General features: G+C 45.6%; 1 protein-coding gene across 2 annotated transcripts in view; it reads left to right on the top strand.

Annotated features, from left to right (window-relative positions):
- Nucleotides 1-24,104, top strand: part of LOC138282681 (neural-cadherin-like) — a 380,719-nt gene that overhangs the window by 183,134 nt on the left and 173,481 nt on the right. For both annotated transcript variants that reach the window (XM_069220493.1, XM_069220494.1), the window contains exons 11-13: nt 6,398-6,570; nt 6,696-6,863; nt 23,708-23,957. In XM_069220493.1, the coding sequence (XP_069076594.1) occupies nt 6,398-6,570; nt 6,696-6,863; nt 23,708-23,957 (591 nt within the window). The remainder of the gene's footprint in view (nt 1-6,397; nt 6,571-6,695; nt 6,864-23,707; nt 23,958-24,104) is intronic.

Raw genomic sequence — 24,104 nt, forward strand, 5'->3', positions numbered from 1 at the left:
CTTTTTAAAGCACATTTTGTTAGTACATTATTAGCCAACGCCACATAGAGCTTTTACACAGTACAGGAAGTCCACATATGTGATCTAAATGCATAAATTCCAAGAGGGAATTTAAATATTTCAGTGACGTCAACAGGCTTCAATGCACTCCTCTGCAATATGTGGGATGTGTTTCTATATTTATGTCAGCTCTAGAAAGTACCAGCGGCTAGAAATAAATAATGGATAGAATGGTTAATTTAAGCGGATTTCATCCCTCGCCCACCAACAGCGGGCACACTTTAGTAAGTCTTGGGCTCTTTCAATCATGGGTGCAATGAATAAGCTGACCCCTTCGTTAAGCATACCGCAGTGAGCTCCGTTTGGTGCAGACATGATGAAACCCGTGAAGGTCAAAATGGCAGCTCCTCTAGAGCTGTGGCTTCTCTTCTCCCTAGAAGGAGTTACTCAGACTATGACTCTGAGGTGGTACGAGGATGCAATACAACGACTGCGACTAAATAAATAAAAGGGGCCTGTAATCATCCAGCTCCATTTTGTACAAAGGTTCTCTTCACCTTTCCAAACATAAAGCAAACAGCATCGATGTACAAAACCCGTTGCCTCTTTTATTGATTACAATTTTAAATAAATTAGTGAAAATCTACGATAAGAATGTTAATTTCAAATTCATAATTTCATATGGTCATTGTTTTACATTTTAAAACTTCTGTCGGAATCTAATTTAAAACGTAATGTTCTTGAAAACATCAACACCCATGAACCCGTAATGATACTAGAGTCCAGTGGACTAGGAGTACCAGCCACATGAGGCCCACAGCTAGTGCAAACTAACTGCAAACTGGTGGCTTGATTCTAAACAAAAGCCTTAAGTCTGCACTGGAGGCTTACAGTGTGACGCTGTTGCAGATTTGTGGCTAATATTATCTTTGTGTGGCCTTCTCTTGGCTAATGTTTTGCCTCACTTGGAAAGCCAATAGGGCCCAATTTATATGTTGGCGGTAAGGGAGCTGCATCGTGACAGTGACAGAGGTCCCTCCCCGCCAACATAGTGTTCCACGTGCCCAATCTGTATGCAGGCGGACCTTCAGTGTGGCCACGAGGGAGACTATTCCTCCACTGACGGCCCTGGCGAGTAAGGGCCGTCGGAGAGATGGCTACCTTCCCGCTGCCCACTTTAGATGGATGGACATCTAGCCATTTCTTACTATCTTTCACCGCTAGGCAAAACCTGGTGGTGAGGGACAGTAAAATCGTAATACTGCTCTCCCCACCATGGAAGAAGACGCCAACGGCAAGGTGAATATAATTTTTTTTCCTTACAAAAAGAAAATCCCATTTCGTAATTTTGTTTTTGTAAATAAAAAAAGAATACTGTATGCTACAGGGCAGCATCCTGCTGACACAGCCACAAGGCACAGGGTGCAATGCATTGACAGGAACCGCTGTGAAGGTGCCTCCAGGGCATGCTTTTATAAATAACTATCACTTGGTGGTCATTTATAAATTATGTGGCTGGCCCCTTGGTCATGAGGACAGAGTAATTTACTCCATCCCCATGGCGAAAGAGTGGCCCGTTTACCATGATAGAAATCAGGGCCATAATTCTAATGCGAGTTCCCATTTTTTTAAACCCGTCATTTGAGATGCCCACATCTTCAGTCAAAGTCTGGATTTATGACTGCACAGTTTCTGTAGCCATAGTGAAAGTTTGCCTATGTAAATCTAATTTTTTGCATGCTTACATATGCATTCCCCCTAAGCAGGTCAGATCTGTGTATACAGTGCACACGTTCCACACTTACACAGAGGTTACGTGTCCTCTAGTCCCTTTGAGAATCAGCCCCTTCATGTGCACTTTCGCCCTTTATGCATCACTACGTGGGAGGATGGGGGTGCAGGCACTGTAGAAGGACCAGTGCACAGGACTGTACATCTGCGCATGCGCATTCAGTTTGTGCTTGTGGAATGTTACGTGAACCAACCCAAACATGTCCATGTCTCAACAGCAGAAATGTTCAAGAGAATGTTACCTAGCAGTGATGGCAGTGAACTTCACTCGTGATGAAGAACCGAGATCAAAGCATTCTAGAGCATATACAAGTGATGCAGGCATACCTTTAACAAAACGTAAAACGTGAAACCTCTCCTCTCCTGTACAGAGAAGTTAATACAAAAGAACATACAAGGGGAAAGGAATCAAGATTTAGAGACCATGATTGGTCTATAATATAAACTCATTTAAAGTCACATTCGAGCACCTAAGTATTAAATGGTTTACTATTAAAAATATGCAGAAGAGTTTCTAATAAAATTACTGTTGAACGTGCAGTATTTTGCATTGTTAAACTCCGGGTATTGCACATTATTAGAAAAAATCTAGGGAAGCGAATAGTCAATTTTCAAGCATTTCTTATTGAAACAGAACTCTTTACTCGAAGGGCCCCCTCTCAACAGCATGGTAAAGCACCACATTAAGGAGTGGACTTTTTTCATATGCCTTAGTAAATCAGTCCTGCACATCTTCAATGAGCCATTCTGACAATCTGTAGAATTGTCCAAGTTTAATATACCTGGCCTCCTCACTACCATTCTGGAGAAGGGACTGCTTTAATGTTAATGCCTCGCTTTGGCCAGTTAGAATGGATTATTTATAAACATACAGGGGTATGCCCAAAAAACCTCACTAAACCTGGGTGTAAAACTAACTCAACATTATCGTGGTATATAATGAGGATAGATCATATGATTTTTTTAATGCAACAGTGAAACCTTAATTCATCCCTGGGATGCAAATAAAGTTTATATACTTCATTGTGGGTTGTCATTTTCACTCCTCTCACATAGTACTTGGAGTGGCTGTTAAAAATCAACGAAAACACAGAAAAAAGGAAACAAATCAACCAAAAATCACAACACAAAAGTAACAAATCTAACATGATCAATCAACTTCAGCCTTCCTTCCTTATTAAGCAATCCATGGCTGCATCCCTTATTTAATGGTCAGTCCCCTATGAGGAAGTCTTTAAATGCTGTCACAAAGTTGGGCGATTCTGCCCCAAATCATGTAATTATGTGTCCCTAGGCTTATTTCAATGTTGAAGATTGGTTGACTACTCCAACAGAAACTGTTGATACGTTTCGGCCCTACTTTTCTTCTGGGCCTCTTCAAGACTTACTGAAGAACGAAGCACCTAATGATCAAACAGTATATACATCAATTAAAATCTGTCATTGTTCCCTTTACACGGACAGCGAGGTGTGAACATCTCTGTACGTAGCAGACCTCAAATGCCACCTGGTTCACCTTATGCCATCTATGTGTCCCACATCAAAAGAACTCCGCTGGTGTACATGCCAATACTAGAAGTGCACCCTGTAGTGCGGTTCTCATAAGTCCATATAATACAGCTGTGCCCGACTGCTGGTACCAAAGTATAAAGAATGAACAAAACAATAATGAATTCCTCATTGCCATAAAGTTCACCCATAATCTGAGACTAACACCTCATGCATCCATCGACAGAATGTCCACCTCGACCTCCATTGTGTATGGTTTCCACAAATTACAACGGGTGGCAAAAACCACGATTGTTGTAAAAAGAGACACATGACTCACTGTCATTAACAGAAAGAATCTACAATAGTTGGCAGCCCATTGCAAAACACGAGGAAACAGAACTCACACGTGTGACCATTCCGAGCACTTCTATAAATTGGACAGCTGCAAGGAAAGGCCACCAAACAATATTTAGGAGTTATCACCTATGATTGCCTCTCGGGCACCTCCCTCATAACATTTGCCTGTGGGGAAACTTACCTGCATTTGGTAAAGCAGTGAAGACTTGTCCGCTTACAACACCAATCCACGTGTCGGCGGCTCCATGCTTCTCTGGTTGGCAGCACGGTCACACCAGCTGCTAACAAAGATGCCCTGTTCCTGTTCACGTTGGCTGCTAACAGAGTTTGCCAAAATTCAGGAGATCGATATAGGGCTGTTCGTGAAGCGAGGGTCCCTTGATTGGGCCTGAAAACAGTCAGCCATTTTAAAATATCCCCTTTTGTAATGGAGTGGCAGTGTATTACAGAAAGCAGTGGGGGTGCCCGTGATTCTTCTCAAATGACAACCAGTTAATCATCAGATAATCTGCCTATCCCTAGGGTATGAGAGCATTGAGGCTAACCCTCAAGGTTAGGGCACACTGGGACATGCATGGGTGGAATACATAGCTGGCATGTAGTGGCTGGTTGCACCTTGGTGGCCACTGGAGTGAATAACACATTTCCTATATTAAAACCATTCTCAGAGCCAATTATAAACATTATATACATATTCATATAGATGCATCACAAAAATATTGTAAATATAGCTATTATAGCCTTTACAAATCAAAACACAAAAAACCTGGCAAAAGGATAGCAGAACCTATATACATAAAGCAACGTCCTATACTCATACTGAGAACATGCAATCATAGTAACAACCATATCTCAACCAGGTCATTTAACCCATGGGTTGCTGTGCCAAACCCCTTCTATCATCCTGGCCTCTGTCCTGTTCAGAGTAGCCGAGTAGCCTCAAGGATCCCTCCTCTGTCATTTCTTTGTAATACAAAGATAACTGACCAAAATATCTCATTATCGGAGTGGTGTAAAGTTTTGTAATGGTCTACCAGAGGCCCGCCTGTTACACAAAGTTTGATTCTAGATCTGTTTTGTAACACACATGCCTTCATAAGTTGGGTGGTCTGGCCAATGTACACTAATTTGCACGGCCACTGCATGTAGTAAATTACATTGTTAGTGTTACAGTTAGAAAACCTCGCTTGGTGATCAGTCCTCCTATAGACTGTGATGGTTTTGGTGTCTCTGGTAAACTAACAGGCCATGCACTTGTTACACTTATAGTGTCCAGTCACTAGAGGCAGCTCCAACATCTCTCGAAGTTCTTTCTTCCTTTCCACAGGCCGGGCTGCTTTGACAAGGCTAGTCCAGTAAATTAGGTTCTTTTCTAGATGAGAATATTGGTTTCGGGATCTCCAAATTGGCCAAAATCTTCCAATTTCATTAAAAGATGTTAGCTTTTGGGTTGTAAGTGATAACGCAAGTCAGTGGCATAGCGTCTGTGCGTGTTTTGGGGACAAGCAGTGTTTCTCTAAGTGTAAACCGGGATCTTTTGGATGCTGCCCTCACCAATTTTTTGTGCTACCCTTTTTAATCAGTTTATTCACCAAAATATTGGCATTCTCAAAAAAGTCATTTTTATTTGAACAATTCCTTTGAATATGGAGATATTGTCCGTACGGCAGTTTCTCCTTGAATTTGCTGAATGGGTGGGGTGAGGTTTACCGCTCGAGAAGTGTAACAGAGTATTACAGTCAGTGGGCTTGGTGTAAAGGTTGACTCCGATTTTTCCTTCCTTCTATCCTTAGGCCCAGAAAGTTTACTTTCTTGGAATTCATAGCCATGGTGAATTTGAGGTCTGTTCTTTGTGTCAGCCACTCATGAAAAACTGTAAGCGTTTGCTTATCTCCTTTCAACAGCATAAGTACATCTTCAATATATCTGAAGTAGCATCTGCTATTAAGGCAAAATGGATTATCGCTGGTATGGATCCACTTGCTCTCAAAGAAAAACATAAAAATTTTTGCCACCTCTGGGTTGAAGCAACACCCATTGCTCCGCCTTTTATCTGCAGATACAAATTGTTTTTGAGTGACAAAAAATTATCCTTCAAACACATTGATACCAAGGCCACCAAAAACTCAGTATGCACGTTGTGGGTCTCGAATCTAAAACTGTTCGAATAACTTGTATAGCCTCATCTTGTGGAATATTTGTGTATATCGCCTTGATGTCAAAGGTTACTAGATACTCATTGTTCTCCTCGTACGAGAGACCTTCAACTTTATTGATTATGTCCATGGAATCTCTGATATAGGCCTCAATATTGGACACAAATGGTTTCAAGAAGACATCTATCTATTGTGCCAATAGTTCCAAAAGGGATCCACAGGCTGAAATTATAGTTCTCCCTGGAGGGTTAACCAAGTCTTTATGGATTTTTGGAAGGCGATAGATCACTGAAGTTCTATGGTCTTTTCTGTTGAGGAACTCAAATTCGTTTTTGCATACCCAGCCCTCCCTCATTGCCTCCAGAGCGAGCTCATTCATTCTGCCAGCTAAATCTTCTGAAGGGTTCTTTGTTATTGGCCAATAAGGGGCTGGGTTATTTAGTTGCTGCAATACTTTATAGTCGTATTTTGCGCTGTCCCACACTGCTAGTTAGAATGGATTAATCCTTTTGACTATAAACCCTGTTCAATCTATGGGGCTGAGTATACTGATGTGATACAAATGTGAAGTTAAATTATGTAATCTTTTCTCTTCTTTAAAGACTTTCTCCGTGAAGATACACCAGTTGGCACCAGCTTCCTGCGAGCAGCAGCCCTCGATGATGACCAAGGGGTGAACGCTGCCATCACATACTCCTTGTCGCAGCAGCAACCTGAGTACTTCCAGATTAACCCCAGCACCGGGTGGGTGTACGTGAGCCAGCCCATCTCTCAGGTGAGGCCCAGCAGATCTTTCGACCAGAACCCGAAGTGGGAATGTGTCCTGCGATCCTCTTAAGGCATGGCCAGTCCTTGCTTACCCTCTCAGCTGAATGTTCTTTCTCTTTTGTTGGTTTTTAGACATCTCAAATCAACCGATACATCGTAGCGACCGATGGCGGAAATCGCAGTAGCTCCGTGGAACTTACTGTCAGCATCACTAATGTCCTCAACCAGCCTCCACAGTGGGAGCGGCCAGGGTACTGGGTGACCATCCCTGAGAACACCATTCGGGACACCAAGATTGTGGTGAGGTTTCCTAGAGCTGAAGGCTCCGATTCTGTGGCCTTTCTTTGGGCAGTAAAATAGGTAGAAACCCTAGGCTATTGTACAGGGGTTGATCTCTATATATTACAGCAGGCAAAATTGTGTCAGGGGGTAATTCAAGGCATGCCTTCTATAGTTACAAACCAGAAATGCAAATAAAATAATTTCACAAGTCATCAAGCATTTATTAAAGATAACATGCCCCCTGACCAACACATGTTGGGCATAGACCGCAGACAGAAAGAGTCCTAAAAAACAGTATGTAGTAAGTGCCAGTGTGTATAACTACACTAGTTCCTCTTGATGACTAGAAGCTAAGTGGGAAGATGAAATGTGAAAGAGTCCTAAAAACACAAACCAGTATGCAGCAAGTGTCAGTATGCATAATTACAGTAGTTTCTCATGAGGACTAGAAGCTAAATGGAAAACTTACTTGTGCAATAGGGTTGAACATAAGCAGTTAGTTTGTGGGAGTTCTGGAACTTCTTTAATACGTGGAGCATTAGGAGACATTGAAAAGGGGAAAGAAGTAAAAAATCATAAAGGAAGACTTTACACCATCTTGTCTCCTACTATGTTTTTGACTGAGCCTGATTCTCAGTGTTTCGCTGGGTGTAAAATTTCATAAACTTAGAAAAGGCTGCAAGTTACATACGAGTGCCTGAAATACATATAATTCACAAAGCTAAAGATATTTAAAGTAGGAACCACATGCTTGTGATGTGAGTGCAGAAGTACTTTCCACAGTGCATAATTACAGCATCACTGCTTGTCCAGTGCAGACTCGGAATGTCTGGGCCTACCCAGGTGGGAGTCGCAAGGGATGACATTTAGGAATCAGGGCAGCCTCAGAGAAGTGGCCAGGGGCACGCAACGCAGATTTGTTTCGCACTCACAAAGTCAGAAATCTTTCAAGGTGCACTTGCCACACTTTATTAACACTTAACTCACAAATGACTGAACCTAGAGCAAGTATTTCAGTAAGAGCGGTAAACTGCATAAAGCAGGTGAGTATTTACAGGAAGTGTGGAGGAAGAGTGACATGGATTGACAAAAATAAATAAAAATAAGGAACAATCTGCAACATGTTAAAAATAAGTATGTTTGTGAAATGTCCTGTTAAGCCTGTGCGGTGTACACAATGCATTCACTAAGCATGCATAGATGAACTGAAATGGATGCGAGACACAATCATATACAAGTGTACCCCATTAAATTCGGGCACATCACAAATCCAAGGGGCTGAGGACAAATTACAGAATGAGCATCTATGAACCTTATTTAGAAATCTAAGTTACCCCCCACAGTTCCCAGGGTGTAACATAATGGGTTTCATGTTGCCTTTGCTAGACTGGATTTTCCATTCCGGCTCCTTAAACCTAGAACGTCCAATATGAAATGTTTACCCGAAATGTATACGCAGGGCGGGTACCACTCGTGGTGTGAGCATCACTAAAGCACGTCGGTGTCAACATAAGACACTTGTAAGAATACTTTTCCCAAAAATAATTGTTTCGAAGTAGTGGAAAGATTCCCATGTTCAGGCCCCCGTTAGCCAATCCTTGAATCACAGCTCCTTCACGTGACAGACCGCCTCTCCGTTTGACCTTTGGCATTAGTTATTTCCAGGAGAGGCAGCCACTGCTGGTTAGAGCAGAACGGACAAATCCATGCGGTCTCGCGCTGCTTACTGGAAAGTTTGTTGAGCACAAACTGTTTTGTTTATAATTTTCTAGCGTTTTGTGTATGAAGAGAAGCTACGCTCCTGCAATTCTTGCAATTGCAAGGAGCGACCTCTGACCCTGGTTCTCAGGCAGGTCGCTCCCCTCACCGCCACGCAGCCTCCAGTGTGACCGCTCTCGCTCCTGTGCCCTGTGCTCCTGTGCCCTGACTGCCTTTTCCCGCCTCCAGTGACCTAGCGCCAGCGTCCTCTTCGTTTTGTGCCCGAGTGCCTGTGTCCGCTCTTTCTTCTGTACCCGAGTGCCTGTGCCCCTGGTATTGTTCCACTGTACATTTTACCTTTTTGCCCTTACTGTGTTCTTTTTTCTTCCAGCCTCACCGCGTCACCCCATTGCCGCCCGTTTTTTTCCCGCCGCTACACTCCGGTAGCTCCGCCCCCTTGCTCCCCATTGGCCACCCCGCTCCCACCTCCCAGCTGCTCCTCCCTCCCTCTTCCCCTCATATGGAGGCCGCGCAGCGATAGAGAGAGCGACCTCTGACCCTGGTTCTCAGGCAGGTCGCTCCTCTCACCGCCACGCAGCCTCCAGTGTGACCGCTCTCGCTCCTGTGCCCTGTGCTCCTGTGCCCTGACTGCCTTTTCCCGCCTCCAGTGACCTAGCGCCAGCGTCCTCTTCGTTTTGTGCCCGAGTGCCTGTGTCCGCTCTTTCTTCTGTACCCCGAGTGCCTGTGCCCCTGGTATTGTTCCACTGTACATTTTACCTTTTTGCCCTTACTGTGTTCTTTTTTCTTCCAGCCTTGCCGCGTCACCCCATCGCCGCCCGTTTTTTTCCCGCCGCTACACTCCGGTAGCTCCGCCCCCTTGCTCCCCATTGGCCGCCCGCTCCCACCTCCCAGCTGCTCCTCCCTCCCTCTTCCCCTCATATGGAGGCCGCGCAGCGGCCCGTCCGCGCCTGGACCGCGCCCAGCGCCAGACCCCCTGGCCCCCCCCGCTGCGAGCCTACCCGCCGGACCTACGAAGTCGCCACCCTCATCGCACTCAACACCGGCCGGATCCCCGGCTGCTGCCGAGCCGCCCCAACACGCATCCACGGACCCTTCACCTGCCAATCCTGCAAGTTCTCCTGCATCCAAACCCGCACCGCACCCGCCAAACCAAGCACCAGCAGCAACCATCTGAAGTGCATCCTGCTCAACACCCGCTCCGTCCACAGACACGCCGTGGAACTCTGGAACCTGCTCGACACCACATCTCCAGACGTCGCCTTCCTCACAGAAACCTGGATGAACGCCTCCTCAGCGCCCGACATCGCCATCGCCATCCCGGACGGATACAAGATCACCCGGAGGGACCGCGTCAACCAAACAGGAGGAGGCATCGCCATCGTCCACAAGAACACCATCCGCATCACGACCAACTCCGACGACACCCTCACAGCCGCCGAACACCTTCACTTCCAGTTACACAAAGACCCCAAGACCACACTCAGAGGCACCCTCATCTACAGACCCCCAGGACCCCGCACACAATTCAGCAAAGACCTCGCAGACTTCATCAGCCCACACGCCCTCCTCTCCGCTGACTACATCCTCCTAGAGGACCTCAACTTCCACCTGGAGAACAACAATGACAACAACACCACCACCCTGCTGGACAACCTCGCCAACCTCGGACTCAAGCAACTGGTGAACACCCCCACCCACTACGCCGGACACACGCTGGACCCAGTCTTCACCTCCAGCAAGTACATCTCCTTCAGCCACTCCACCGGACTCCACTGGACAGACCACAGCTGTGTCCACTTCAGCTTCAGAAGAACCACGACTCACCACCACCCACAACAGGCCCCCCGCAGGAACTGGAACAAGATCACCACCAACCAGCTCTCCACATCACTGAGCCTGAACCCCCCCGGCAGCTCAACGGACCCCAACCAAGCAGCCAACAACCTCACACAGTGGATCACCAACTGCGCCGACCACCTCGCACCGCTGAAAAGCCATCCCACCAGACCCAACAACAAGAAAGCCCCCTGGTTCAACAGCGACCTCAAGAACTCCAAGAAGAACTGCCGCACCCTCGAGAAAACCTGGCGAAAAAACCCAACTACAGACAACATGACCGCCCTCAAGCACGCCTCCCGCAAACACCACCAGCTGATCCGCACCACCAAGAAGACAGCATTCAAAGAACGACTAGACAACAACGCACACAACAGCAAGGAACTCTTCAACATCGTCAAAGAGCTCTCCAACCCCAGCGCCGGAAACAACGACATCACGCCCTCACAAGACCTCTGCGACTCACTCGCCTCGTTCTTTCACCGCAAGATAGCCGACATACACAACAGCTTCGGCGCACAGACCACGCACCCAACCACCAAACCAACGCCCCCCAACACCACCCTCCGTGCCTGGACCCCGGTCAGCACCGAAGACACTATCCACACGATGAACACCATCCATTCCGGATCTCCGACCGACCCATGTCCCCACCACGTCTTCAACAAGGCCGACTGCATCATCGCACCCCATCTCCGGGACATCATTAACTGCTCCTTCAACACCGCCACCTTACCGGAGAGCTGGAAGCATGCCGAACTCAGCGCCCTCCTGAAGAAACCCGCAGCCGACCCCACCGAACTCAAGAACTACCGCCCCATCTCGCTCCTCCCGCTCCCTGCCAAAGTCATCGAGAAGACCGTCAACAGACAGCTAGCCGCCTTCCTCGAGACTAACGGATCCCTCGACCACTCACAGTCCGGCTTCCGTGCCAACCACAGCACTGAGACCGCCCTCATCGCAGCCACTGACGACATCCGAGCCCTGCTCGACAACGGGGAAACAGCGGCACTCATCCTCCTGGACCTCTCCAGGGCTGCAAGAAGAAGCCCAAGTGTATAGGGCGAAACGCATTGGCTGCTTGCTTTCATCAACTTACTGTTATAAAAAGTATTCTTGATCAAATAAAAAGAATTTTTGGAAGAAAAAGAACAGAAACCGTGTATCATCACCTGTTTAATTATCTGGGACTCTTCTACAATTAGTATATAAAGAATATGTCTACAACTTAAAGTGGTGCACCACCCAATCTTTTCTTCTTTAACAAATGGGCCCCAGGTACCTCAACAACCGCCTGACCTTCTACACTCCCACCCGCCAGCTACGATCGATCAGCCGCGCCCTCGCCGCCGTTCCACGCATCAGGAAAGCCACCGCGGGAGGAAGATCCTTCTCCTACCTGGCAGCCAAGACTTGGAACTCCCTCCCCATCCACCTCCGTCTGACCCAAGACCACCTCTCCTTCAGGAAGCAACCCAAGACCTGGCTGTTCGAGCAGTAGCGGTCTCCCCCTCCCCCAGCGCCTTGAGACCCTCCGGGTGAGTAGCGCGCTTTACAAATGACTGATTGATTGATTGATATGCTAAAGGGAAGACATAACACAAATTGCCTCCCGTGTGTTCATCTAGCTGTTGAGGGTGAAGGGTGCTGATTCAGTATGTTGTCTCTGTCTACAGTAGTGCCGGAAGAGCACTCGGTACCTCCTAGCGTTTAAGTGACACGTTAACGTCGCTCAACAAGTGCATTAGGTTCAGAGTCCGTGTTACTCTTCGTTGCCTTCATTGTGCAATATTCCCATTTTAGTGAGGGGCGTTATTCCAATTTATTGTCCACCACTGCCCCCTTGTGGCGTTTCGGTGTTAGGGTTGTTTCTAATATTTGTAGTTAAAGATGCTGCGTGAACCTTTGTTGTTCAAGTAGTCAAAGGGAACATCTTGCGCTTGAATCGCATAGGGCAATACACTCAGGCTGTCGTGACATTGGAATTGAGTGTTTCAGATGGTTCCATAAGAGTGGACCAAGAGAGGACGTTATCAGGACACCATCTGTGTAACCCTAAAATCATGACACGGGCTCCTGACAGCGCCGTATCTTTGGCAGATGCCAATATCCAAGAAAGTCTGCGCACAGCATTAAATCAATGCTTTATTTGTATAAAAACACACAGACGCAGTAGCTATGATGCACTCATGGCTCCAGGTGCTGTGTAATGCAAGAGTTGTCAATATCAAGGCGGCCCACAAAACACTCTCATGCACAGACCTCCTACCAGCAACCGATACCCTATCAGTTACCATGGAGGAAAACCTTCCCAGGGGCCAATCCGTCCATTCACCGGTCAAAATCCAGTTGGGAGCGGTGACGCCTCTCGCCAACCTGGTTGGTAGCTCAGCGCATGGCACCTGATGGACGGTGATTGTGTGGAATTCCTAGCCACCACAAAACAAGCATACTTTGAAGTTAATGAAGACTAAGGGTCCTTGTCCCACACGCTCTGGGCAGCTAGCAAGGCCACCATTAAGGCTCCCTTGGTTGATCTCCCTGAATTCATCCCACTCAAGCCTAAGCTACTCATGGGCGACCTGGGGAAGAGAGGTATCTCCCAAATATATCTTTTGCTCATCAACAATGTTCCCTATGGTTTTGCAGTTTTGAAACTGGTCCCCTTGATGATCAGGATTGGAAATTGGCACATATGGCCCCTTGCAAAATTGCCATCTCTTCCAAACTTCACGCGGCATACCTCATCTCCTGGATACTGTGGCAAGCAGGCAAACTCCCGAACCAGACTTGCATCAGATGTCCCCACCTGGACCCTGACTTTTACCACATAACTTGCAAATATCCCCTGATTGCCAACTACTGGAGAAAATAGCCACAACTCTTACTGGGGTGTTGGGGTACCATATAGAACTATCACTTAAGCAAGTCCTAGTAAGAGTACTAGATGAACTGGGAGATAGCTGGAGCGACCGAGGCCTGAAACAATGTTTGCCAAAAAGAGACATTGCTCGGAAATGGAAACTGAAGGATCCGCCCAGGCTGGCAGAGTGGTGAGCAGGGATAGGCTGGTGCGCCAAGGAGGGGGTACCCATATATGCAGCCCAGGGGTGTTCTTGTAAACATGAATGGATCTTTGGCAAATGGTGGGAATATTATGGTCTCTCTTGACGGCACACCAGGGTACAGCTGTGAGTCATGAATTCATGCTATGTTTGGACTCATACAAATAACAAGCATTTGCAATGCAATAGGGTCTCGCATTTCTCCGAGTTACAGCTATTAGCAGTTGTAAACTCCCAACCGGACTTTTCTTGCCACATTTAAAGGAATAAAACAGCGCGATCGCGCTGCAACAGTTCACTTGTACGGACAGTTGAAGACGGCATGCAGTTAGAAAAAAAATAATGCAAAAAAAAAGAGAGCGGTCGTGCTGCTACAGTTCACTCGTACTGAAACCTATCGGCAAAAGTGCAATTAGTACGTAACCCGCAAAAGTGCAATTAACTATGTAACAGGGTCGATGTCATGCAAAGTGCTGGACTTCTGCCAAGCGAGATCGCGCTGCGAAAAAAAGATAAAAAGTAGTCCACAAACCTAATGGGAAACAGCGAGCCTCCCAGGTTTTCAGTACTTGGTCGCTGCGCTCGAGGAGGGCTAACCACCAGAAAAGGTATGACGTATGCATGCCTTCCACTAATGAAAGCAAGCAGATTTTGAAAGGCAAGCCCACGAACCAATGAAAGACACTGACGTTACATGGATGGGGCTCCGAGCCCTTTTCTATCCACTAAAGATTGCATAGAATCTGCTGTCTGTGCAAGCGCATGCGACGCAGGCTCAACCCTAAAAATTACTTCTTAAAACATGGGGCAAATGATGGGAGTATTATTGGGTAGGACTCCCTTTGGGGATGGTCTGTGCAGTGTTATGGAGGTGTATGTTAATGATCTACTACTTCGGTGTGGGTCTTGGATCTGTCGCAACATGTTTATATAGCATGTTGTTTATATAGCATGCTAAATTAAATACAATTGGTTATCAAAGAAATAAACAAGCAAATACATGAATATGGAGCTGGGAGATAACCAGTTAACCTTTGTAAAGGGTCTGCAATCGCATATCGCTACCTTTTTAGTAACTTTTGATCTGTTCGAGCTTTTTAATAAAGTAATCTTTTTTTTTTTTTTAAAGGCAGTTTCCAGAAAGGAAAATAGGATGCATTTAAAAAGAAAAAACTGACCTTTGTCGTTTCATTTTTTTAAGATTAGGCAGTGGTCTGTAGGACTCAAATTACTGTTTTGAGACCTGAATATGGTCGAAAACAGTAATACACGCCTCTTCCAAATACCAAATCACAAAAGCAAAATGAGATTCGGTACCAAGAAACCGAAGCTCATAATGATTTGTGTACATTGAAAAAATGATATGTACATCTGGCCCTGAGTCTATGATTTGCTTAGGTTTCAGTGCATCCTGAGATTGTATCCAGTATTCATTTCTTGCGCTTCTCCTACTTCCTTGGTTGAATTAATGCTTTCAAGTACCCACTGGCACTTCTGATTGATGTTATGTGGCACTGTCTGAAAATTACCTGCAACACTTGATTTCATGTTCTGTTTCAAGCTACTTCTATGATCTTTTCACCAAATTATAATTTTTCACTAAGTTTTTCATGCAGATATTTACAACAGTGGCAATTTAATCAGTGGGCACAATCACACAGATACAATGTTTCTGACATCAGTTTATGGAGCCAAGCAGAACCTGAGTAAGTTGACTCGATTAATTTAAAACGGCCTGCGAGATGCCTGCTCTTACGCGTGGGAGAAGCTGTATCCCCTCGCCTTCAATTTACTCAGGTTCTAATTGGCTCCATAAATTGATGTCAGAAACTTTATTGTATTGGAAAGTGCCTAGTAAAAGAACACATTAAGGGGGCATCTCCTATTTTTCCATCTATTGCAAGTCCTGATGATGGTCTCACTGACATCCGCTATCGAGACCGAAACATCAACACGCTACCCAGCTCATCTTTAACTTCTCTAATGCAGCGCCCTGGATCATCACTGCATGAATAATTGTTGTGGACATTCTTATTGAGTGGATTATTGTTACATGGACAATATTGATAACATTAGACTTGCTGTGTCTCTGTAACCGTACATGTTTTGGTTTATGTAGCCCTGTGAATTTTTTGTTTGAAATATTGTCGAAATGCACAAAATATAAAACATTTTCTGTGGCTGTACACCTGCGGCTTCGTTCCTCTGTGATTGAATCACACTGGATGGCTACTAGTTTAATTCTGTACAGATCTTACTACGATTTGAACATCTTGAAATTATTCATGATTGAATTCACATTTATTTGGTTTAAATAAGTCCCCTGTTGGCACCTTTACCGTATCTCAAGACTCTTTGCCCAGCACTGTCGTAGCCTCATGACCCAGCCAGCTACTTGGGGTCTAATGGGACAGCACCCACTGACTCACCCAAAGTATTGGTTGCCAACTTACTATTCCTTTCTTTCAGCCTTGGCAAAGTATCACCAACTAAACCATTAGACTCCTGTAAGAGCGGAAAGGGCCTAAATGTCCCCATAATATATCCTCTGGTGGCCCAGGATAGACTCAGTATGTATCAGTGGCAGCCGGCAGCTTTAGGAGGGAGGGGGGGCAGGCGACACACACACACACACACACACTCATTCTTTCACACACAGACACGCACGCACGCACATCCATTAACAACACTCATACCATTTGTCTTATCAAGGTGACTGGTTGACACCTGTTCGGTATAAGTCAATAAGGACGCTCAATGAAGGACCACACGCAAATTATGAATACAATTTAGCTTTACTAGAATTTCAGGTAAATGTATGCATTTAGCACATCAACAATGGTAGAATAAAAATAGCAATGACGAGCATCTATTTATATATGAGTACACTACAAAGAGCATCTCTCTATATATATATATGTTCGATGGCATGTGTAGCTGCAGATACACATGCTGTGCACATCCCGCCATCTGGTGTTGGGCTCGGAGTGTTACAAGTTGTTTTTCTTCAAAGAAGTCTTTTCGAGTCACGAGACCGAGGGACTCCTCCCATTTCGACTCCATTGCGCATGGGCGTCGACTCCATCTTAGATTGTTTTTTTTCCGCCATCGGGTTCGGACGTGTTCCTTTTCGCTCCGTGTTTCGGGTCGGAAAGTTAGTTAGAATCTCGGAAAAATCATCGGTATTGTTTGCGTTCGGTATCGGGTTAGTTACAACAGATCGACACCGAATTGAGAAGAGCTCCGGTGGCCCGTCGGGGTTTTTCGATTCCCGTCGGGGCCTGGTCGGCCCGGCCACGTGTCTCTTCAAGGCTGATGGAACGGATCCCATTCCGCTTCTGTCCAAAATGCCATAGCAAGTATCCATATACAGATCAACATCTGGTCTGTAACTTGTGTTTGTCACCGGAACACAGGGAGGATACTTGTGAGGCCTGTCGAGCGTTTCGGTCGAGGAAGACACTCAGGAACCGAAGAGCAAGAAGACTGCAAATGTCGTCGGCGCCGACAGGACAAGGGTGTTTCGAGGAGGAGGAAGAAACATTCTCCATCCAGGATTCGGACTCGGAGGAGGTCGATGCCAAAGAAACGCCGAAAACCGTGAGTAAGACGTCGAAACAAAAAACTCACGAAAAGACTGCCAAAGCCCAGGGGACGCCACAGCCAACAGGCCATGGCTTAACCCGAAAAGTAGGTGACCGTCCATCGGCACCGAAAAAGGCCGAGCTGGTGTCGAAGTCATCTGACTCCGGTCGAGATACAGGCACGCAGCAATCTCGGGCCCGAGAGAGTGGCTCCGAAAAGATTCGGCACCGAGACAGCGGCACCGAAATTGGTCGGCACCGAGAGGGCACGACGCCGAAAAGGAAAAAGATTTTGTCGGAGCCGAAAAAAGCAGCAGAAAAGGTTTCGGTGCCGAAACATCTGGCATCCGAACCGAAAATTAGTTCCTATTCAGAGGAACAAGGACTGTCCTCTCAAATGAAGACACACAGATTTGAAGAGGAATTACAAACAATAGAGCCAGATCCCACGCAAAGGCGGCTCTTTATTCAAAAAGATACAGGGAAGATCAGCACTCTTCCCCCAATCAGAATGAAAAGAAAACTTGCCTTCCAAAACAAGGACAAGGACAAACAGCCACAAGCAAAAGTGGCTAAACAAATAACACCCCCACCATCCTCACATCACTCTCCACAACTATCACCGGTAGCCACTCCACCAATGATGCAATCCCCAACACATACGGGGATGAGTCAAGATGACCCTGACGCATGGGACCTTTACGACGCACCAGTGTCAGACAATAGTCCTCAGTGCTATCCAGCAAGACCCTCGCCACCTGAGGATAGTACAGGCTACATTCAAGTGGTATCAAGGGCAGCAGCATTTCACAATGTCAGCCTTCACTCAGAACCCATTGAAGATGACTTCCTTTTTAATACACTGTCGTCTACGCACAGTCAATATCAAAGTCTGCCAATGTTGCCCGGAATGCTAAAACACTCCAAACAGGTGTTTGAAGAGCCTGTCAAAGGGAGAGCCATTACTCCAAGAGTAGATAAAAAATATAAACCGCCACCAACAGACCCAGTGTACATCACACAACAGCTATCACCAGACTCTGTTGTAGTTGGAGCAGCGTGCAAAAGAGCCAACTCTCATACTTCAGGAGACGCGCCACCTCCAGATAAAGAGAGTAGAAAATTCGACGCGGCAGGCAAAAGGGTGGCGGCACAGGCAGCAAACCAGTGGCGTATTGCAAATTCGCAAGCTTTGCTAGCCAGATATGATAGGGCCCATTGGGACGAGATGCAACACCTTATTGAACACTTGCCAAAGGAGTTTCAAAAAAGAGCGCAGCAAGTGGTCGAAGAGGGACAAAATATCTCCAATAATCAAACGCGATCAGCAATGGATGCTGCAGACACAGCTGCTAGAACTGTCAACACAGCAGTAACGATAAGGAGGCATGCATGGCTGCGTACATCAGGATTTAAACCAGAGATACAGCAAGCTGTGCTGAATATGCCATTCAACGGACAGCAGTTGTTTGGGCCGGAAGTGGACACTGCAATTGAAAAACTTAAAAAAGACACTGACACGGCCAAAGCCATGGGCGCCCTCTACTCCCCGCAGAGCAGAGGCACATTTCGGAAAACACAATTTCGAGGGGGGTTTCGAGGGCAAACCACAGAAGCCACAACCTCACTACCAAAGCCAGTATCAGCGGGGAGGTTTTCGGGGACAATATAGAGGAGGACAGTTTCAAAGAAACAGAGGAAAGTTCCAAAGTCCCAAAACTCCTCAAAACAAACAGTGACTTCAAGGTCACAAATCCCCAACACATAACACCTGTGGGGGGGAGACTAAACAAATTTTACACACATTGGGAGAAAATAACAACAGACACTTGGGTCCTAGCAATTATCCAGCATGGTTATTGCATAGAATTTCTCAAATTCCCTCCAAACGTCCCACCAAAAACACACAATATGTCAAAACAACATATAGATCTTCTAGGACTAGAAGTTCAAGCATTGCTACAGAAAGAAGCAATAGAATTAGTACCAAAAGATCAATTAAACACAGGAGTTTACTCACTGTACTTCCTGATACCCAAAAAGGACAAGAGCCTGAGACCAATACTAGATCTCAGAACATTAAATACCTACATCAAATCAGACCATTTTCACATGGTTACTCTACAAGACGTAATCCCACTGCTCAAACAACAAGACTACATGACAACACTAGACCTAAAGGATGCATATTTCCATATACCAATACATCCTTCACACAGAAAGTACCTAAGGTTTATATTCCAAGGGATACATTACCAATTCAAAGTGTTGTCATTCGGAATAACAACTGCGCCAAGGGTTTTTACAAAATGCCTGGCAGTAGTAGCTGCACATATCAGAAGGCAGCAAATACATGTGTTCCCATACCTAGACGATTGGTTAATCAAAACCAATACGCTAAAACGGTGTTCACAACACACAAAATATGTCATAGAAACCCTACACAAACTAGGTTTCTCAATCAACTACGCAAAGTCACACCTGCAGCCGTGCCAAACACAGCAATACTTGGGAGCAACAATCAACACAGCAAAAGGGATTGCTACTCCAAGTCCACAAAGAGTACAAACATTTCACAATGTAATACAAGCCTTGTATCCAAAACAAAAAGTACACGTCAAAATAATACTGAAACTACTAGGCATGATGTCCTCATGCATAGCCATTGTCCCAAATGCAAAATATAAACGAGCTGAATACTTCAGATAAGCTTTGATTAACTGCATACCAAAATGCATGTTTCAATTACTGCAGCAAGCTCACATTACGATGTTCAGAAAGCAAAATATAAACGAGCTGAATACTTCAGATTACAAACACAGTGCAAGCATAATAATCAATCATAATAATAGAGCAGAGAAACAAAGGCCTGGAACATAAGGCTGTGGAACTTAACTTAGTCCACGAAATGCTGGGAAGCCCTCTACCGCCCGCTTGGACCTCTCCCCCTTAAGCGTCACAGTCTCTGAACAGCAAACAGGGAGGCAGCGCTGGGCCTGGAGATGGCAGCTTTCACAACCCCATCTGCGAGCTTCAAATCCCTCACCCGCACTTCAGTGCTTAAATAACTCGAAGCTTGGATTCTATCCCTTTCTGGCATTTTCTAGCTTTGTTATCAGCACTTGTCTCTTGGCTGCTCTTCCCTTCCCCAGCCATTGTTTTCATTCCATCTTCTCCCTGTACTTTCGTTCTCAAGGTTGAGACGGAGTCTCCTACACAAACAAGTTTAGTTCACCCAATGAGGGAAGGCAGCAGCCCAGCCTCGTCACAGAGTGGGATGGGGTCAGTGAGACTGCTGACCCCACCCCACTCTGTGACAAAGTGTCACTGATTGACACTCGCCCTGGGCACTTCAGGGCTTAAACTGAAGCGCCCAGGGAGAGTGTCAATTGGTGACGCTTTCCTCGTCACCCAGGGGAGGGCCTCGAGGCACCTTTGCTGAGCCAAGGAGGTCATGCCCATAGGAGCTGGGACCTCCTCAGCCCAGCAAAGTTCAGCTCAGGCAGCCAGGAGTGTGCGCAAATCGCGCATGTTTGCTCCTGGCTGCCTGAGCTGAACATGGAGAGTGTCTGTCAGGCTGACCTTTGTTCAGCCTGACAGACGCTCTTTATGAGGGGCAAAAGGTGGGGGTGTGTGGCCCCTCCGCCCTAAAGGACGGGCCGCCACTGGCGTGTATCTCTTTAGCTCTTGGATGGACTCTGCATCCCGTCAAAGGCCTGGCAGTAACCCATCCAGGGAGAGGCCCCAAGGAGGTCTACGGGAAAAAAATCAGTCTCTCTGGTAAAGCTCTACTAACTATTGATTCATCCACCAAAATATCCTCTCACTGTGAAGGCTACAGGCACACCTTTTAATTCATTCCTCTAATCGAACATTCATACCACAAATACTGACGATCAGGCCCTGCCCAGACACTCTTCCAGTTAGTTACAGCTGCCTGTTTCTAGGGGACACTAGATACCACCCATGCCTCCACCTTCCAGGCTGTGGCTAACTATACCAATTAATGGCCAACATGAACTGGCACTTGGCAAAGAACCTGATTCGAACACACATCTGTGATCAGGAAACTGCAGATAGTCAGACATTGAGGGGCAGATTTACTAACATTTTGGAACAGGTTTGTGTCACAGAAGTGTTGATTTGCATCAAAATGACATACCATAGGTGGTACATGGGTGCTCCCCTATAACGCCCATGGTTTTTGATGCAAAGCGTATCTACTAATATTTGTAGGCAGGGCTTTGCAACAAAAAACACCAATTCTTTGGTTCACATATAAAGGAGAAATGTTTTTATTTCTCTAAACCTTTCTGACTTTGCTTGTGTGCTGCACTGTGCAGAACTTGTACAAAGTGTGAAACATTTTAAAGTTTGTCTAAACATAAAGTTTTGCACTGAAGCGTACCCTTTTAGTACAAAACCTAGTGTAGACATCACACGGACACATTTCCACTAGATGCAAATGTGTATGGTGGCACTAGGCAGCCTGACTGAGTGCAAGAGCTTATGAAGAGAACAGAAGTGCATTTTCATTGTCTACCTCTCAAGCAACACAATGCAGCCACTTTGGCTGCGCTCCGTTGAATGACAGATTTGTAAATCTGCCCCTGAATCTGTAAGGACAGACACTTAACACTAATTTCTCAGTAAGACTGTAGATATTCTGGAGTAGATTGTCAGCTTCTCTTTTTGTGTTAAAATACCTCAAGAGGGTGAAAGAATGATCTACATATTGAGGCCATAATGTAAGGAGTTCTATAGTCATTCTAGTTACAAAGCACTTTTTATACCCTTCCGTAGGTGATGAAGAGAACGCAGGAAGGAAACATCAGAAAAACTGATTGAGTACGTAGGAGTCGCCCGTTCTCAGTTGTATTACACGTTTCCTTTTATTTAATGAGATAGGTGATCAAAGGGCTCAATCTAGGAAGAACTTTGGAGCATTCTATTAATCAGATCTTAATTTGAATGTCATGCAAAAGGCACACGTGGCCAATCAAATGTCTAATTTTTACCCTCCCTCCATACGTGAGTGCAAAGCAACATTGTTTACTTTTATTTGCTTTAGACCTATACATGAAACCTCTTTTTTGGCCCTGGCTGCTGTGCCTCTTATAAATATATTGACTTCCTTTTACAAACGACTAGGCATTTTTATGCAAATCTATCGAGCAAAATCAATGTTCTTTTTTATTCATTACACTTCATTTATTGAACAACAATCAATTTGTTTGTATCGTTATTGGCATTCCCTGCACCCGAAGAGCTCTGCGCATTGATGGTAGGTGAGATCAAACCCAGTTTCTGATGCTGGGGTGACAGAAGTCAGTCTTTGAGCTGACATAGCAATTCCCTGCATTTTTGATTATGCTGACCATTGTGCAGTGTTGTCCTACATCTCAAGAGTATTTGCTGCAGAACGGAAGCCAAACACAGTCTAACGAAATCTTAAGCCAAGAACCAAGTATAATTTTACAGTGCTGGACCCTCTGACAGTAGCTATACAGAGGATTCCCAGGGAGGTTTTGTGGGATACACACTCAGAGCTGAATAAAGCACATAATATTAATCAGATTGGAATATTGGGAGGCTGGCCAGCCAATCAGAACCTTCCTATTGCATGCTTTAGCTATTATTATAAGTCCACCCAGCAAGCATCCTATGTTTGGCAGTTCCCAAGTCCTCCAGTGTGCTTGATGTTGGCTCACTGAGGAATGCTCCCCCAAGTAACCATTCACCCATAAGCAAATGATTTGGCCCAAACCAACAGCAGGAGATGGACGTGGGATATAGCTCCCTGGGCATGGCCATTGGGGCCAGTGCCATGCAGGGGGCCCCAGGTTAGGGCCCCTGATAGGGAATTAAAAATATATATATATATATATACTTACCGGGACCTACCTGGGATGGGTCCTCCATCCTGCGATGTCCCTCTGGTGTGGGTGGGGCTGGATGGGGGTGTCCCTGGGGCCAGGGAAGGGCACCTGTGGGCTCTTTCCATGGTTTCTGACCATGGAAACATGCCCACAGGTCCCCTAACGTCTGCCCATACCCAGGATTTAAATAATGGCACTAAGCAAGCTTAGCTCCTCCATTATTTAAGGCCCCTATCCCCGTGCTTGATTTTAGCATGGGGGGATAAATATGGTGCTAAGGTCATATCGTCATTTTTTGGCAGGGAACGCATACACTGCATCTCATTGATGCACGGTAGGTTTCCACGTCCAATAAATGACTTTTACTCCATTAATTTGGCACTAGACGTGTCTAGCACCAAAGTATAAATATGGAGTTAAGTTTGCACTGAAGTAGCGTAAACAAAAATGACGCTAATTCAGCGCAAACCAGGTATAAATATGCCCCCCAGTCTTTGATATAAGAGCCTATCATTATGCACATCATCTTTCTAGAGGCACCTAAATTGACTTATCTCCCTGTATATGTAGTGAGTGGTGAGGCGAGGCTATGTACCTACAAATCCTGTATTCAATCTACCGCAATCAGAACATCAAAACACTTTTCCTGCAGGCAGACTACTCTGTACTAATTTGGTTTACAATAAAATCATGTTTGAAGTGAAGGATTCCAAAAGGTACAATGCTGTTATTGATAGTAATGAACATTTAATTAGATGTGGTTACATTTTTGACCCTAGATTATCAAGGCTATCTCACCGCTTGGTGATCCAAGAGTCACCTATAACTTGGAAGAGGGACAGATTCCTGAGACCAACATGCCAGTGCGTTTCTACCTGAAGCCCAACAGAGCCGATGGATCCGCCTCTATCCTTGTGGCCGAGCCTCTTGACTTTGAGACAACCAAATTCTTCACTCTAAGAGTGAGGGCGCAGAATGTTGCCTCTGTTCCACTAGCATCATTCACCACCGTCTACATTAATATAACAGGTAAGCAAAGCCAGAATATCTCATAATATTTAAGTATATATACTGAGGTCCTTCCTCTTTTGTCTTCACTTGAGGAATATTGTACCACTTTATCGTTTAACATATAGAATCCTAAATCATGCAGGTACATTGGTAGGCAAACCTAAA

This window comes from Pleurodeles waltl, chromosome 2_2 (assembly GCF_031143425.1).
Source record: "Pleurodeles waltl isolate 20211129_DDA chromosome 2_2, aPleWal1.hap1.20221129, whole genome shotgun sequence".
Taxonomy (NCBI): domain Eukaryota; kingdom Metazoa; phylum Chordata; class Amphibia; order Caudata; family Salamandridae; genus Pleurodeles; species Pleurodeles waltl.